The 17,773-nt window shown below is 43.4% G+C and overlaps 1 protein-coding gene across 3 annotated transcripts in view; it reads left to right on the top strand.

Moving 5' to 3' along the window:
* The window catches only part of ghrhrb (growth hormone releasing hormone receptor b), a 47,295-nt gene extending 30,392 nt beyond the window's left edge, over window positions 1-16,903 (top strand). For 2 of the 3 annotated variants that reach the window (XR_005707597.1, XR_005707598.1), the window contains exons 4-14: window positions 5,111-5,211; window positions 6,182-6,279; window positions 6,427-6,559; window positions 10,360-10,513; window positions 10,622-10,682; window positions 11,385-11,454; window positions 13,772-13,863; window positions 13,984-14,113; window positions 14,297-14,338; window positions 15,189-15,508; window positions 16,113-16,903. Coding sequence is in view for 1 of the 3 variants with exons in the window: in XM_040129131.1 (XP_039985065.1) it covers window positions 5,111-5,211; window positions 6,182-6,279; window positions 6,427-6,559; window positions 10,360-10,513; window positions 10,622-10,682; window positions 11,385-11,454; window positions 13,772-13,863; window positions 13,984-14,113; window positions 14,297-14,338; window positions 15,189-15,395 (1,088 nt within the window). In the remaining 2 variants the exon portion in view is untranslated. Of the gene's footprint in view, window positions 1-5,110; window positions 5,212-6,181; window positions 6,280-6,426; window positions 6,560-10,359; window positions 10,514-10,621; window positions 10,683-11,384; window positions 11,455-13,771; window positions 13,864-13,983; window positions 14,114-14,296; window positions 14,339-15,188; window positions 15,628-16,112 lie in introns of those variants that run through there. The other variant, XM_040129131.1, reaches the window with a different exon arrangement.
* Window positions 16,904-17,773: the final 870 nt, after the last annotated feature.

Genomic DNA, 17,773 nt, shown 5'->3' on the forward strand with positions numbered 1-17,773 from the left:
AAGCATGGCGGTATGAGCACTAGCGCCCTCCCCGGAGCCTCAGCCTTCAACCTCCAATCACATCCAACCATTCAACCACCGACGCTGAGGCTGCAGGCCTGCAGGCTCTGCACACTGCGTTATACTTAGGCTAATGCGGCTGGATACCGGTGAATCCACCCACAACTCAAACCCCCACACTCTGCTAGGCTGTGCTGAGGAGCCGGAAAGGCATTTTCACATCACGAAACTTGAACCTGTTTAATCACTGTAAACTTTTTATCCTCCCTCTTGTAAACACAGATTCCCAGAGAAAAAGCTGGTGACCTTATGTGCATCATGGCCGTCGTAGAGCTCGGTGAGCGAGCTCCGTCATTCTAACTCCAGGCCATGGTGGGAGAACATCGCTGCTATTTGCCTCATTTAAATTCATTATTTACAGTCTTCACTTTACCTGGAGCTTTTAGAGAAGTAAACAAATCAAGACCCCAGAATTACAGGAGATGGTCCCATAGGTTGAGGAAAAAAACTCTGACTTTAACACGAGAGACCGCTGTTCGCTACCCGCTTCAAACCGTGGTTAATGTAACCACGACGACTAAGGACCTCTTACTTTAACCAAGCCTTTATTTTAACCACCAAGTTGTTTTTTTCGGACCTAAACCTAACTTAACTTTTACTATGGCATTGTCACACCATGAAAGGGTTAGGTATTTATTTTTCAACTGTGACTGTCTATCTGCGGCATCTCTCCTGCCGCCTTAGGGGCACCAATTCAGGAAGCGCTCCTACTGCATGGGTCGTATCAGAGGGTGGGGACAACGTCCTCCGACCTAAAAGGACCATATACTGTAGGTCGTTTAGGCTGGAGGACTTCTTGATTTACAGGGAGATACTAAAGTTAAACATCACGGTTACCCAGTGTTGGGTTAAGTCGTGTGAAGTGACGATGGACAGGAAGCTTGGTTCTGGTTCAGTGCTGCCATTTGTACCGATACTTACTGGCCATTCATGCAGTTTCAGTCACACAGAACCGTCATGCTGCAGTTTAAATTTACAATAACAACAGCTAACTAGCGCTGCGAGTGCACCATTCCGAGTTGACGGTATGACCACTTAAACACTAATAAAAATGACTTGAAAATTACATTTCAACAAAGGCGGACTGCAACTATATGTCCAAACAGAGGATTTATAGATGTCGACAGAACACACTGTATTTGTGCAGAGTGTTAACTGCAGGAACTTAACTCAGACACGTTGAACCGCTATTTTCACAGGGATTTGATGGAGGGTCCCAGTGTAGCAGACCAATGCCTGTAGGTTTTCTGACATTCAGTCAAATCCCTGTTTGAGCGAGTCGGAGGTGACAGATTGACAGGTAGAATGTCCCTTGCTGAGAAACGTCAGTGTAACTGGTCGTGTTTGAATGTTGGATTCCTTTTATCTTGTATTTTTGCTCCCTTTTTATTTTGTGTCTTGTGTTCGAGGACATGGAACGCTGTATATACATTTCATGTAAACAGTCAGTGTTGGTGATAAAGCTTCCACACTTCCATGCTCATCCTCGTAGACCTGAGCGAAGATTGTACAAATTTTGTTATACTGACCCTTGTGGCCGCACAGACATGCGGAGTATGATTTTAGCTTCATTCATCCTACCAGCTGCCGGCAGTAATAAACCTTTTTGTTGTTTTCTAACCACCACTAAACTAATACAGCAGGAAAAAGAAAAAATAATTCACTATATCCCTAGTACACACTAGATGCTCATTCTAAGCAGATTTTGAGCATGTAATGTGTTTTACAATGGAAAAAGTGACTAAATAAAGTATATTTAAACGGGACAGCATATTAAAAATGGTCCATTTTTGAGTATGTTGTAGATGGGAGCTATTCTTCCTTAATGCTATGCGCAAAGGAAATGGAGCAGCTGCTCAAGGCTGGAAAAACGAAAATGAAAATGAATTGTAGGTGGGAGTGAAACAGCTCGATCGGCTCTAGCTTTCCAAATTTGCAGTTTGATTGATATCCACTGCCACACGTGTTTTATTGTACGCTGAAGATTTTGAACACCACTGTGCCTGCTGAGACACTATACTATGATGATTGGCATGTAGTACATACTGTATATAATCAGTGTAGCATGGTTTTTTTGGACACAGCTATTTGCCTTTAAACCTTCAACACGCTAATCTTTACCAGCTTCCACTCCCCACCTGTGACCCGCCGTATCTGGTGAACGCCTGTTCAGTAGCAGCAGCACTATTCCTGTTGTTGTTCAGCGTGAGTACGTGTCCACACGTGTTTGTCATGCGTCCTCATCATGGGGGGGGGGTCTCCAGCCACTCAGGTCGTTAACAGGCAGATGGAGTTGTAGTGCAGAGCACCGAATCCTAATGAAGAGCAGTGCCGCTATTTCTCCTCCGAGAAACTACCGGTTCGCGCTCATGTGTATAGATGTGTGTTTGTGGTGGCATCTGCACACGGAGAGGAGGTGGTGTGATGAGTGGTGTCATTATAGCCAGTCGTCAGCGTCCAAGTTAAAACGAGCAGACTTCGTCAGGAGAGATGCATATTCATGATGGAGTCTGATGGGTCTGATGACGTGGCAACAAACTGAGCATTAATCAGACGTCATGCTGTCCCTGCATGTTATATTTGTGATGCTGTAGCACAATCAGCGTGTCTGTAGTGACTTCATAATGTGGGTTTAGGTTTCTGGTTTAATTCTAAAGGGTTAGCTCAGCCAAACTGCAATAATATGCAGTGTTTACTTTGTGTTGGCTTCTCTTTGGCCTCCCACATCCATTTAGATCATGAACACATCAGATGGCTTATCAGTATTTTCTCACTAAGAGAACTCAGACAGCTGTTAAAATCTGTTGAGCATCCATTTGTACTCCCGCTTGCTCCCCGCAGGGTTGTGTCCTTTCTCCTATGTTTTTTTGTCCTGTGTACAGATGGCTGTGGTGGTAAATGTAAAAATCACCGTATTGTAAAACTTTGCTGACAACAGCGTTATTATGTCTCTTCCCAGTCAGTCAGAACGACCACACCGACCCATACTGCAATGCAAAAATTTGCGGACTGGTGCAACGTATCCGAAACCAAATAAATGATAACAGCCTTCCAACAGTCGTTCTTGGCATAAGTGTTGAAATGACAAACTGAGATTTAGTGAAAATAGAGATGTGATTGTGAAACAGGCTCAGCAGTGTCTGTACTGCCCACATTAACAAATTAATTAAACAATAGAAGGAAATTTGGTTTTAATCAAGAAGCCATTTGACTTGTGAACAGTCAATGTTTTGTTTTGTTTTTTTCAAACACAATGTAAGCCTTTGTGGTGTTGCACTTTGTTGGCCAGCTGTGGACTGGCCCCTGTGGTGGATCTCTGTGTATTGTAACTCTTCCCGATGTTTGTAATATTGGATTGTTTTCGTGGGTGTAGGTGAGCCCTTCATGTGTGCTTTGTTTGCGGACTCGCTGCCTCGAATTGCCCCTCATGGGACAAGACAAGCATATTGAATCGAATTGAATTTGGCCCAGTGGTATCTAGCCATGCACATGTGCTGCTCTAATGGCCCCCACTCTTCTGGTTTAAGGCTTTCCACCAGATGTCGGACCTGGTTGCAGGGATTTGCTCCCGTTAAGGCACAAGAGCATTAATGAGGTCAAACACTGATGGCGGGTGATCAGGTCTGGCTCACAGTCGGTGGTCCAGCTCATCTCAAAGGTGTTGGATGGGGCTGAGGTCGGAGCTCTGTGCAGACCGGTCAAGTTTTCCCAAAGCAAACTGGGAAAACCACTTCTTTTGAGTTGCAAAGCCTGCTCACAGCTTATCTTATCGTAATTTATACAGAATGCTGCAGCCAGACTCTTAACAAGAACATACTAGAGAAATAACATAACCCCAGTTTGAGCCTCTTTGCACTGGCTTCCATAGTTTTGAATTCATTTGAAGGTTTTACTCATTATTTTTAAAGCTGTCCACAGTCAGACTCCAGCATACATTTGTGAAATTCTGTGCGCATATTGTACCATGAACTTAACGTCAGATCCTGCTTCAAAACTGGGTAACAATCCCACAGTCTAGACATAAAACTAAAGAGACTGGGCCCCAAAAGACCGTTCCTGTTTAAATCCGTTGTGGTACCTCAGTGCCTTCCTTTAAATCTTTACTAATAACTTTTTTAAATATATATAAACCTTCATATCTGCATTAGGTGGTCTTTTCTGTGCCCTGTCACTTTTAAGGTTTGCACTGTATTGTCCCAATCATTTCTGTTATTTTAATGTTGAAAAAGGAAAGAGACTTCCCCAAGCTGTTGACACAAAGCTGGAAGCACACTGTTTACGATATCATTGAAAGCTGTGGTGTTAATATCTCTGTTGGTTGGAACTAAGGGGCGTAGTCCAAACCGGGAAAAACCATTCACTTCAGTTCCTCGTCTTTCAGAGCATAAATTTCAGTTTCAGTTTCACCTCCCGAGTTTTTGAACTATCTGTCTCTATCTGAGTGGTTTGGATACCACAACAGTAAGAAAGTGTTTTCTTTATTTAGATTTTTGGGGAACTGACCCAGCAAACTGCTACAGGAGCCAACAGAGGATTTCATTACCGGTAGCACTAAAAATTTATCAAAGGCGCATTTTGTACACATAGTGGTTTTTTGTTGTTGTTGTTGTTCGTTTATTTTAATTTGCAGATCTCGGCCACATAATTGTCGACATGGACTGACACGGTGACCGGCACTGACCCTATTAATATGTATTTGTATTTTATTTGTTCTGTCAGTTCAGTAAAAACCACTGAAGAGAGGAACCATCAAGTGCCTTTAATCACTGTCCTTCTGCTCATATTTCCTTGCCAACAGCCCGACGTTCCTCCAGTGTTGCCAAGTCCCTCAGTGCAAACTCTTCACCCTCAAATTGAAATACTCGCTTGTGTCAGTCATTTAGTTACTCTGCCACCACTCTCCTTCCCTTGGGTGACTGACAAGCCGCATCACCCTCTTCTTCATTTGGCAGATGTCCTAGGGTTCTTGTTGGGGGCGACTCCTCAGTCCCGGACACTGAGAGGTTTATCTGTTCTTTGTGTTCGCTTGTTTGTTGCTGGTTTTTCTTAGGTTACATCTACAGGAACTGCACTGAAGACGGATGGTCCGAGCCCTACCCGCCCTACGATGAGGCCTGTGAGTTTGCGGAGGATGAGGAGACAAAACCAGAGGTAGATGTTTTAGCAGATATATCCCTGTAGCTTTGTCGTTCGGTCAGAATTAGTTTGCAAGGACACAAACTTACTGTATATTTCTATTCAGCATAATTATTTTCTCTCTTTGTAACTCTCTCATTTGGATCTTCAGTCTGTCTGGACGCCATTGTATCTTCCGCTGCCAGAAAAATTACCACTTTGTAGAAAAAAACACTCCTCACATTTTTGAGGACCCTTCAGACGAAACTTGATGTTCTGCTGAAGGCCAGTGGGTGCTGTGGGCTGGCTCACATGCACATATGACGACTTGTATACTCATTAAAAGATTTTAATCGCTCCTCGTGCACATTTAGCCCACAGTTTTGCTGATTATGTTCGAGAAAGGCTAAACGACAGCTGTTATTTCGAAGCCGGCTGTGGAATAGATGTTTTCACGGTTTTCCCCTTCATGCTGATGCTGCCATGAACCCTGCAAGACTTTCTTCACTGGAAAGAATGAAAGTCATTAGTAAAAACACTTTAAGATGTCCAGTGTTTACATTTTCCTTACAAGGGACCTCTTGCTATTGAGCAAATATTGTCTTTCCTCTCCAAGAAACAAAGGACGAGGCACTGTGATGTGACCATAGAAAGTTGCAGGAAGTCTGTGGGAGGAGGTTGAGACGCGGTCACCGTCGACTTCTCCCCCTTTTAGTTGAGACACGCAACTCGTTGTGTTCCAGCGCATTTTTGCCCCAGAGATTAAAGTTAAAAAAAAAATTGAAAAATATCCAAGAGAGAAGACATAACAGTTGGGTCAGCACTGCTAAATGCACGCGCCTGCCAGTTCATGAGCAGGCGTCCCCCAGATCAAAATGTAACGGAAGCTCTTGACAGCCAGCATCCGGCTCTCATCACACTGATAAACACTTGTAAGGAATAACTTAATGAATTATACAGTGCTGTAATTCTTTTATTCTCTTTGTGCTCTTTTTTTCCATTTCAGACAACATACTTCTCCAACTTCAAACAGCTGTACACTGCTGGCTACGCCACCTCCCTCATCTCTCTTATTTCGGCTATTTTTGTCTTCACTGTGTTCAGGTAACTCTGTCTCCAAGAGAAATTCTTCTGTCCAAAAGGATCTACCATCATTTTTGGAACTGACCCACCGCCATCAGTTCCCAACCCAGACATGTTAAAACTTGAAAAACTGTTTTAGTGTGGGGGGTTTTATTTTGTGCTCTACAGGAAGTTTCGCTGCACCAGAAACTACATCCACATCAACCTGTTCTTCTCCTTCATCCTGAGAGCGAGCGCTGTCTTCATTAAAGATGGCGTTCTTTTCTCTGATGAGACCCTGGACCACTGCTTCATGTCGACTGTGAGTGTTAAACCCTCCGGCTCCATCAATGTGTCGATATTTACCCCTGAAGGACTCACATCCGTTACCGAAGTAAAGCCAGCGGCGGCTACCACAAAAGAAAAATACGTCACGCTCCTTCTCGCCCTGCTTTGAGACATCTCGCTATGCGAAAGCAAACAACTGCACAAGTTGTAGTTGTGGTAAAGGAGTAAAACTAAGGTTGTGTTGTTTAGTGAAAAGTCCAGTTTTGCTGTCATGCAGCTGAAACGGGGGAAAAAAAGTAAAGGAATTGAGAAAAAATGAACAAGGGATGGAAAGGAGAGAAGGAAAGAAAAGCAGGAATGAGCTGATGGTGGATAAAATGGACGGAGGGGACAAGGGATAGAACAAAGGATGGACGAAAATATGGAGGGAAGAAAGAATAGAAAGAAAGAACGGGAAAAAAGGAAGATAAAATTATGTCAAAGTTATATTTTATGCTCTTATCACGTGTTGGATGTAAAACCGACTTGTAGTGAGTCATGAGATAAATGTAGTGGAGTAAAAATTACAATATTTCCCGTTGAGTCTCCCAAAATGGAAACGACCATTCCCTCAAATGTGTAATTAAACAACAGTTCTTTCAGAAACAGGCTTTTCACTTACAACAGCATTAGCTTACAACAACTCTCATGTCTGTGCGCTAAACGCATCACTTAAGCCAAGCCAAAAATCAGCGAATGTCCCAAAAAAACAAAAAGTCAAACTATGACTTTACACTGAAACCAACAGCTCTGACTTCTACCATGCAGGAGTTGTCACAGTCAGTGATAATTACCCGCTTTTTGGACTTGAACCTCACAAAATCACAAGATTATTATCGTGGAGAGCAGGAAGGAGCAGGATTGAAATGCTGGGAATGTGTGAGTGGCGCCGGCGAGAGCATTAATGGCGAGTGTCTCTCCCCCACTTGTTCCTGCTGATGGGGCTGCCTGGAGGGACGGTAAGTGTCCCTCTTGTGTGGCTACGAGGGACCAGGATCAACACATCACCGAGAGTCATTTAGAGCGGATGTGAGGCAGAGACAGAGGGTGAAACAGGGCCACGAGAGAGAGAGGGGGGGGGGGTGAGAGGAAGCTCTCATGGTCCATCAAAACCAAAGTACATGAATGGATGAGACGCTGGTGTTGGAAAAGTGTTAAGTTAGTGTGAAATTACTCGGAAAATCTGTTCATTAGTAGCCAACGACTCATTACTTGCTAGCACGTTACTGCCCTGAACCAAACCGTGGACAGATAAAGTTCTCTTCCTCAAGACTTGGCGGAGACCAAAGCAGATTTATACGCACAAGGAGGACAGAAAGAATTTGCTCAGGCCGCATGTTGGAGCTGTTCACTGACGACCAACATTTACACCATGTGGACAGAGTGGGAAGACATGGTTACTGCAACATGGTTCCCCTCTAGCTTTGCAGTCATGTCAGAGAATTGAAAATGACTCACTGCACCAGCATTGTTGGTACACGGAGCAACATTGGTAAACTCTTACTCTCTTGCCTTTTTACTTGTACACGTTAAACATATTGTTTTAGAATATTAACTTGCGTTGTTTGTCCAAGTATGTTTTTCTGTAGTAAGCATCTGAACGGGGTTATGTTAGCGCAAATAACATCTTAATTACAATTTTGCTTATAATACGGTCCTATAAACCTTTCGCTAACTAGATCTAACCTGAAAGAATATTAGGTGCTTCTTCTACATGCATCACCGTGTGTTGAAGAAGCTGACTCTATTTCTTGGGTATGTAGCTTTAGCCTCAGTCATTTAGCCTCATATTATACTTAGCTGCCATGTGCATACAGTATTTAAGAACCATTTACAGAGTTCTCATTTTAAAGTGAGTCAGCTGAGTTTTCAACCCAATCTCAGAATTATTTGTTTTATGTATTTCTTAAATTGTTGGATGTTGGTCCTGAAAAGAGAAGCTGCTTTTACTTTGGCGTGAAACTGCAGAGTCATTTCAAAATGACTATGAATTTCGAATGGTCTGTCGAGCAGGGTCCAACTGCGGCACCCATGTCAGGGGACCCCAGGTCTGTGAGACAATGGGAAGGGAGTAGTGTCCCCACATCTGGAGGTTTGTCACTTCCGTTACCAGTCTCTTTTTATTTTATTTTTATTTCATTTTACCAGAATTGAAAACGTTTCAAGTAGTGTTGACAAAATGTCAATGTCAGGTAAAGAGAACTGGCTAAAATTTCACTCTTGTTGTCTCTTGGGTTTGAAAGACAATGTTTGCCTATTGGAGAAGTGAACGTTTGTGTCAGCCCTATAAAACCATATGAAACAGATTATAATAATAATATAATATCGTATAATATAATAATCGTCTCTCGTGTTTTCAGTGTCACTGTTTGATTTTAGTGAGTCATGAGTGCCTAATCTCGTATTTCTTCAAAATTTATACATGTATATATAGAGAAATAAAAAATTATATATATTTCCAGTATTTCTTAACTTTTTCCTGCTCAAATAGATTAGTTACGAATTTCAATGGGATTTTGAATGAGGTTCTCTTACTTATGGAACAAATCTGGTTTCACTTCGGCCCTCTATAAAAGACTGAAGATACATTTTTTTTTATTTATTATACCTCTCCAGTAAAACCTGAACATCTCACTCATTTCTTGGATTTTTATTTCACTTACATCAGATTTTTAACACAGAAGATAATGTTACCCTCTCATTCTGAGTAAAATGAACTGTAAAAGTAGTAGCCTGTTGGATTTTATACTTTTGTGGTTAAAAAAAAAAAAAGAAAAAAAGAAAAGGAAGTGATATGTCTGTTGCATGGGGACCGTCCCACCCACAGCCTCAACTGTGTCTGACCAAGCAGAAAATTTCCATTTTAAATATGAAACGTGACAAATTAATATCAGTGTCATGAGAGGCCGGGGAACCCAAAATGCAAAACGCAGCAGCACAGCAACACAACTTCCTGGTTCTCAAAGAACCAGGGAGTTTATTCAAAGACTGACTGAGGAGTAGGGCTTTGGGCTGGGGAGGTGAGGGGAGGTGACTGTGAGCAGGGAGGAGGGCTGGGAAGGGCAGAGGCTGTGACGACCAGGGAGAGGGTGGAGGTGCTGGCTGGATGCAGGGGTCTGGGGTGATTGTGGGTCAGGGGTTGCCGGTGGAGGTAGCCGGTTGCGGGGTGAAGGGGGTGACTGAGTCTGGAGATGGTGCAGGGGAGCCCGCAAGGTGAAGCGGGGGAGAGCTGCAGTCCTGGGTGGCGGTGGATGAGATGGCCGACGTGGGCAGATAGATGGTTTGTGCTGGAGGGTGAATGGATGAAGCAGGCAGAGGAAAGGGGAGCGTGGCACTCAGCAGGTTGCACAGAAGTGATCCTGAACAGAGGGAACACACACATTAATCACGAGGGGGGAAAAAAACCCACAAGGCCTAAACTTAGACTGGTAATAGTGCTTGGCAGCCTAGGAGGGTAGCAGACTGGTGAGAGCAACGCTCCGGCGAAGAGCGGCTGAAGAACCGGGGAATATATCCAGCAGACTTGATGAGTAGATGAAAGTCAGGTGTGCAGACTGATTGAAGGCGGAAAAGACAGGGGAAGCGGGGGAAAAAAGGAAACACAAGGAAGAAACCACCAGCCAGGGCCGTGACAATCAGGCCATTACCGTCTTAGCCCTCAGACGTATTAACATTACAGACCTCCCTGTGACCCTTAAGTTGATGGGAGAGGCCATTAGTATTACAACCACTCCAGATAAATGAGCTCCACAGACTAATCGGATGCTTGTGGCTTTTGCTGTGCTCATCCCGCAGACGTCCTGTAAATCAGCTGTGGCCTTCTTCCAGTTCAGCATCCTTGCCAACTACTTCTGGCTGCTGGTGGAGGGCATGTACCTGCAGACGCTGCTCGCTCTCACCTTTGTCTTCCAGAAGAAATACTTCTGGTGGTACATACTCATTGGCTGGGGTGGGTGCCTTCTCTTTCACCTGTTTCTTTCCTCCCTCCTCCCATCTGTCTCTCGTTAAGGCTCTTTTCGGAGTCTAATGATTGGGTCCTTCTGTTTGTGTCTCCCAGGTCTCCCAACAACAATCATAACGGTGTGGATCCTCACTCGAAACTTCTACGATAACAGGGGGTGAGCTCATGTCACATCCAAACTTTTTTTGAGCAGATTTAACATATAATGTGTTCATTACTGAGCTTTAGACGTACTGGCATTTGGTTTTTGTTGCCGCTGAACAGGCTAGCCAGGCTAGCCGTTTCCCTCTGTTTCCAGTCTTTGTGCTAAGCTAAGCTAGCCAGCTGCTGCCTCTAGCCTTAAATTTAAGTCTCTGCAAGAGAGCAAATAAGCTTTCACTTCATAAAATGTCAAACTATTCTTTTAAAACATACCTGAAAATGTTATATTAAAATAAATGTTCATGTTAAAGTAATTTAAATAAAAATCCATATTTACTGAACCAGTGTACCTCTTTATCTGAGGGTATCAGATGGTTCTCACTAAGATCCATGTGTTACATGAACAGATACTAATTCATTCATTCACAAGTCAGATGAATTAATTGGCTCATTAGCATAGCTTTTTATGTTTAATATAATGTAATTGCATATAGGGATTGCATGACACGCAGTTGTTTTGAACAGAATGCTCGGAAGGGATGAAACGGGAAAAATAAAAGTTTATCCTGGATTTGGATTTAGACTTGCCCACGAGGATTTGCTTCTACCAACATGATGTTCTGGCTGTGGACGCCGAGTGCGTTTCGTGATGAGATGTACAATATTGTACTTCTGTGTCTGTCTTGTTTATCTCATTACTGCCTGTTGTGTGTCTCAGGTGCTGGGATGACACAGATGTGGCCTTCATCTGGTGGATCATAAAAGCTCCAATAACTGCATCACTACTGGTGAGTACAGAGCTGTTACAGTCGGAGCTATTGAGGAATTACAGGAGTCCTAAATCTTGGATCAGCCCTGCGTTTAGACGCTATCGCAGACTCTTATCTCGTGTTCCCATCAGGGGCAACAATAACAAGTCAAGGAAAGTTGATTCATTTCCTGCTTGGAAGCAGGGAAAATGGGCCAGTGTGCAGATGGTTGACAAGCGCGTCATCTTTGGCAGTTAACAGAAATGGATAAATCAGTGTACTTTCTTGTTTCCCTGCTGGTGGGATTTTTGTTTGTTTCACTGAGAGGCTGATTATAGATAGCACTTGCTGCCCAGATCCGCGGGTTAATTTTTTATTCATGTTTTCCCCCTTTTCCTCCCCAATTTGGCAGGAGCAGTTTGTTTTGTACTGGGGCCCTTCTCACTGTTTATTCCACTGTCAACCTGGAGAAAGATTAAACGGCTGCGCGCCTTCTCGTATATACACGCTTTTTACTCGCCACCGATCAGCAGCAGCGATTCATGTCAACTCATAAAAAATATACTTAGAGCATACAGCATTGTGAAAAAGTTGTAGGCACTTCAGATGTTTAGATTCTTGGCGTCTGATCGGTCCCAGATTCATTTTGCGGCGTGAGACAACGAGCCCAAACACACAGCCAGTCGCAAAGAGCTGTCTTCCGAGGCAAGAAGATCAAGGAGTCCTGCAGCAGGTGGTCTGGCCCCCAGAGAGCCCTGATCTTGGCATCACAGAGTCAGTCTGGGATCACGTGAAGAGACAGGAGACACTGAGACAGACTGAATCCACAGAAGACCTGGCGGGTTCTCCGAGATGCTGGAACAAACCTACCTGCTGAGAACCTTGTAAAACTGTGTGCGGGTGGACTGAGGAGAACTGGGGCTGTTTTGAAGGCAAAATGTGCTCACAGCAAATATTGACCTGATTAAGGTTTTTTCTCTTTACTGCAATTTGTATGGAGTTAATTGATTAATAAAAAGTGTTCATGGCATCGGTTTTGAAAGCAACCTGATACACAGTCTTGTACACTCACCGAAGGAACACCTGTACACCTGCTTTCATTCATGTAATGATCCAATCAGCCAATCAGGTGGCAACAGTACAGTCCATGAAATCATGCAGATACAGGTCAGGAGCTTCGGTTAATGTTCACACCAAACATCAGAATGGGGGAAAAATGTGATCTCAGTGACTTTGACCGTGGCACGATTGTTGGTGCCAGGCAAGCTGGTTTGAGTATTTCTGAAACTGCTGATCTCCTGGGATTTTCACACACAACGGTCTCTAGAGTTGTTACTCAGACGTGAGCCAGAAACAAAAAATATCCAGTGAGCGGCAGTTCTGCGGAAAGAAACCTCCTGTTGATGAGAGAGGTCAGAGGAGAACGGCCAGACTGGCTGGAGCTGACAGAAAGGTTACGGTAACTCGGATAACCACCCTTTACAACTGTGGAGAGCAGAAAAGCGTCTCAGAATGAACAACACGTCCAACCATGAGGTGACGACAGCAGAAGACCACGTCTGCCTCCTCTCCTGTCAGCCAAGAACAGAAATCTGAGGCTGCAGTGGGCACAGGCTCACAAAAAAAACTAGCCTGGTCTGATGAATCTGGATTTCCACTGAGGCAGACAGGTCAGAATTTGGCATCAACAGCATGAATCCAGGGACCCAACCTGCCTTGTGTCAACAGTCCAGGCTGGTGGTGGTGATGTAATGGTGTGGGGAATGTTTTCTTGGCCCCCTAATACCAACCAATCATGGCCTGAATGCCACAGCCTGTCTGAGTAGTGCTGCTGACCATGTGCATCCATTTATGGCCACAGTTTACCATCTATTAATGGATACTTCCAGCAGGATAATCCACCATGTCACAAAGCACCAGTCGTCTCCAACTGGTTTCATGAACGTGACGATGACTTCAGCGGCCTCCCCAGTCACCAGCCCGGGATCCAGTAGACCACCATCGGGATGCGGCAGAACAGGAGATTGGCAGCATGAATGTACAATCTGAAAAATCTGCAGAAATGATGTCATGCGGTCACGTCAACGTGGACCAGAATCTCAATGGAAAGTTTCCAACATCAAGTTGAATCCAGTCCACGAAGAACCGAGGCGGTTGGAGAGCAAAGGGAGGAACTACCCAGTATCGGTATGGTGTTCCCAATAAAGCGGTGACTGAGTGTATATTAAATATATGTGAGTGTATATAAAAATCTATTCCTCTTTGCTGGCTGTGATGAATCAATGCAGCAGTGGTGCAAATACCTGCTCCTGTGGTAACACAGCGCTTGGCGTTCATTTCCATTTGTTTCATGTAGGTGAACTTCATCATCTTCATCAACATGATCCGTATACTGGTCCAGAAGCTGAGGTCTCCCGGTGTTGGGGGCAACGATACCAGTCACTTCAAGTGAGACGCAGAACAAATATCCCTCCACGGGATGACACATGTAGATACACGCAGCGAATGATCTGCGCACACATTTGTAGTCTTCATGCGTGTTTTGTTTTTTTCATAATGTGTGTGCAGGAGACTGGCCAAATCCACTTTGCTTCTCATCCCTCTGTTCGGGATGCACTACATGGTGTTTGCCTTCCTGCCAGAAAACACGGGAGCAGAGGCCCGACTCTTCATAGAGCTCGGTCTGGGATCCTTTCAGGTAAAACACACAACGACACAAATTAAAGTGAGGAGCTGAAGATAAAACGGGCATGTTATGTATGTTCATATTTTTCATGGAAACATGGTGACACAGTGTCAGAGAAGTCTGCTTAGGATGCACACGTCATTTTTGTGATGTTTACTGGCTAAAAGGTTTGGATAACACTTTTCTGCTCTGAAGGGATTCGTTGTGGCTCTGCTCTACTGTTTCCTGAATGGTGAGGTAGGTAAATGCTACACAATATTTGTTGGCTCATCGTGATATGACTGATATGACTTAGGTAGAATCTGTCACAGAGGGCAGCGTTCATGCAGATTCATTACTACTGTCAAAAGTGCTTGAGTGTCAGTAAATATTATTCGACGGTTAAAAGAACATGCAACTGGTGTTGCATGTTTTAGCTCATCACCTACAAGTTGTTCCATTTCAAATTTTGTTATGTATTATCAAAAGAATATTGTAAGGTTATAGATTAATTTCCTCTCTCTGTACAGCCCATTTTAAAGACGCCACGCTCTAGAAATCAGCTTGACAGGACTCTGAACTTGCTTGAGAGTCTTGTCACCTTTTTATTTTTCAGGTGAAGTTAAATTATTGTTATCTGGTAAAGCTGCTGCAAGCAGGTACTGCTGTGAAAATCTTACTTTTGGGGACAATTAAGGACGCTCCGATGTCTGGGGTGTCAGGATGTGCTATTTAAAAGCAGCCCGCAAACGCGCGCAGGTGTTGCCGCTAAATCTGTGAGGCAGATGTCCATCAAGTGCAGCCCTGAGAAGAGAACTCATCAGACAAAATAAGTGAAAACATCTGTGGGTGTACCAGGATTGTGTTGGGAAGTTGGGAAGATTGTCAGATATATTTAGTTTGTAGTCAATGGGCAGAAATCTACATATCAGAAAACAAATGAGGAAAAAGCCGAGTACAGGTCCAAAATGTACCTGTAGAAGAACATTATTCCATTTGGCCCTTGGATTATTTGTATTCCATGTTGTAAACTTTGTTTTAATTCTGTGTGTGTGTGTGTGTGTGTGTGTGTGTGTGTGTGTGTGTGTGTGTGCGTGGCCTCCTTTAGGTGCAGGCAGAACTCAAGAAGAGGTTCTGGAAGTGGCAGACTCAGAGCTACCTGAGCTACAGTAAACGACGGCGCACGCTGTTCACTGAAAGCAGCACGGTCACTCAGATAACTGTCCTGGACAAATCCAGCCCCAAGGATCAGCCGGGCTCAGAGACGTGCACCCTCACGCACACCCTCGCCCCCAACAACGTCTCCACCGTCTGAGGAACATTTGACGGCGAAGACGTCCACGCCCTGTGTCTCAACATGTGCTTTGTGTTTGGACGACGTCCAGAACAAAGGACTAAACCACAGAGCCTGAGGGTTGAACGTTTAAGGTACCTCATGAATTTTTTGCAGAATCCTTCATGGGCTGCCAGATTTACAAGTGTGTAGACTTGAGTCTAACTTTTATGAATTCACTACACTTTCACAATAAACTCACCTGTGACATAGAGTACTCTCTAACTTAAAGGCAGTGGTGTTGGCAGACACAGAGGTCATACTGCTCATGACTGCAACATCTCTCACATACCTGTTTTCTTCGTCCTTTTTTTGTCAATATATACTCCAAAAAAAAAAATGCATGCTGAAGTAAACACACGGTTTGAAATTTCAGAGATCGGGGTTAGGGGTTAAATTTCATGTCAGTGAAGAAAACATCACGATTTTTGCTTTGAGGGACCTCGTCCACGTTTTCAGGCAACCACTAAATATATTCTCCCCTTTTTACTAAAGCACTGATGTTAGCAAATGGCTTCAAAACAGTCTTTTTACTCATTTATTTATTTATTTATTTATTTATTTATTTAGTAGAAATAACAAATAGTCGGCAGGATTTTACTGAAAGTAAGACATGACTAATTCCTCATGTAGCCCTCTTGGCTGTTTTCTGTTGTGGTAAAAATATTGTGTTTGTTTTGTTTTTGCTCATATTTTCAGATGCTGAGCTGCTCATGAAAGGAAATAAATGCATGAAAATGGATTTTCTTCTGTTGTGGTGTCAGATAGTGGGAGGATGGACGACACTGAGCAGGAGAAGCAGCAGGGGAGAATGGCCGTAGATTTATCGTAGCTGCGAGGTGCATTTGTGGAGACGCTGTTGTTTTTTTGATGAAGTTTTGTACAGATTTGTGTTCATATTTGCAGATTTTACCCTGCTTTGCCAGCCTGCAACAGGCTGCACAGGTAGGGAATAATGCATGCTCGGTTCATGCTGTCCTCTACAACCCCCCCCCGTGTGCAGATGCTCAGACACACCAGTAGGGGGTCGTTAGTGCAGCTACAAGGTCGTGATCCCCCACCGGTTTCCTACCCACAACTCAAAAACGACCAGTTGTGTTTGTTGGAACACACGACCGAGCCGAAGATACTGCTGATGGGAATCGAACCTCGGGTACTGGCAGTGGCAGGGAAGGCTTCCCCCGCGCAACCACTTCACCCATTTTCAAGCATTTATTGACTTTAATGAGCAGTCAGTACAAAGTCAGTCTTTTTTAAATTTTTATATATATATATCTATCTCCACAGCAAATTAAGACTATAAACCAGGTTACCCAGTTTTAATATACTCTACTCTTTAGTTCTAATCATTGAAATCTTCTCTCCTGTAAAACAGAAGCGTGCCGAAAAAACTTCAGATAAAGCTTGTTCACGTTTGTTTTTCGAGTGTGGCATGGATTCATTGCTGCCCCTTGTGGCCGACGGGGGAAAACACAGATTTTCTTTTTTTTTTTTTTTTTTTTGTGCTCCAGCATCAGGGGGCAGTAAACGAGTAAGTTTCAGTTTTACAAGGAAAAAAAAAAAGACTTCAAGGATGAAGACGAACAGGTTGGTCAGACGGATTTCTACCTTTTGTTTAGTTTAGTTTTTTTCTTCTCTAGTAAAAATACAGGACTATCTCCCACTGGACGACACAGTCTCCAGTGAGTCTATGAAATGAAATGCTGTTCATACGATGCCCTCTCGATTCCTAAAGAAAATCTTTGCTCGCTACATTTGCACTCACTGCTCCTTCATTTTGCAGATCTGTGTTCATTTTTTAACACTTTTACCTTATTGACACAGGTACCTTTTTACCTTGATTATTGTTTTAAATTCTTTGTGTGAATGTAAATAGACATGAACTAGTTTACATGTACTTTATGACATCGATGCAGTTTGCCCAACAGATTTATATAACTATCAGATAAAATGACCTTGTTATTGTAAAAATAAAAGTCATGAAAAATAGATAAAAGGGATTTAACAAGTTACTTTAAAATAGTTGGCATCTATATTTTTCATATGTTTTTGTATCATACGTGTAACTGAGTTTTCTTCTTATAGGCCATAAAATGTGGAGAAAATTAAACTGTACATGTGCCCGTTTGTTAGCAAAAGGTCAGTGAAGCCCAGCTCCTGGCTGCTGTGCTAATGCTAATGCTAACGCTAATCCAGAGCAGGTTTTCCTCTGAGGAATAATTTCGGGGGACAAGATGAGATGTTTTCAAGTCAAGAAGTTGAATCCATGTTGTTTCTGTGTTTTACCATGGTTAGCATTCGGTGGGTATGTATACTACATACTGTACATACCTACGTGCATGTATGTGGAGAATTGCCCA

Source organism: Xiphias gladius, chromosome 6 (assembly GCF_016859285.1).
Source record: "Xiphias gladius isolate SHS-SW01 ecotype Sanya breed wild chromosome 6, ASM1685928v1, whole genome shotgun sequence".
NCBI classification, from domain to species: Eukaryota; Metazoa; Chordata; class Actinopteri; order Istiophoriformes; family Xiphiidae; genus Xiphias; species Xiphias gladius.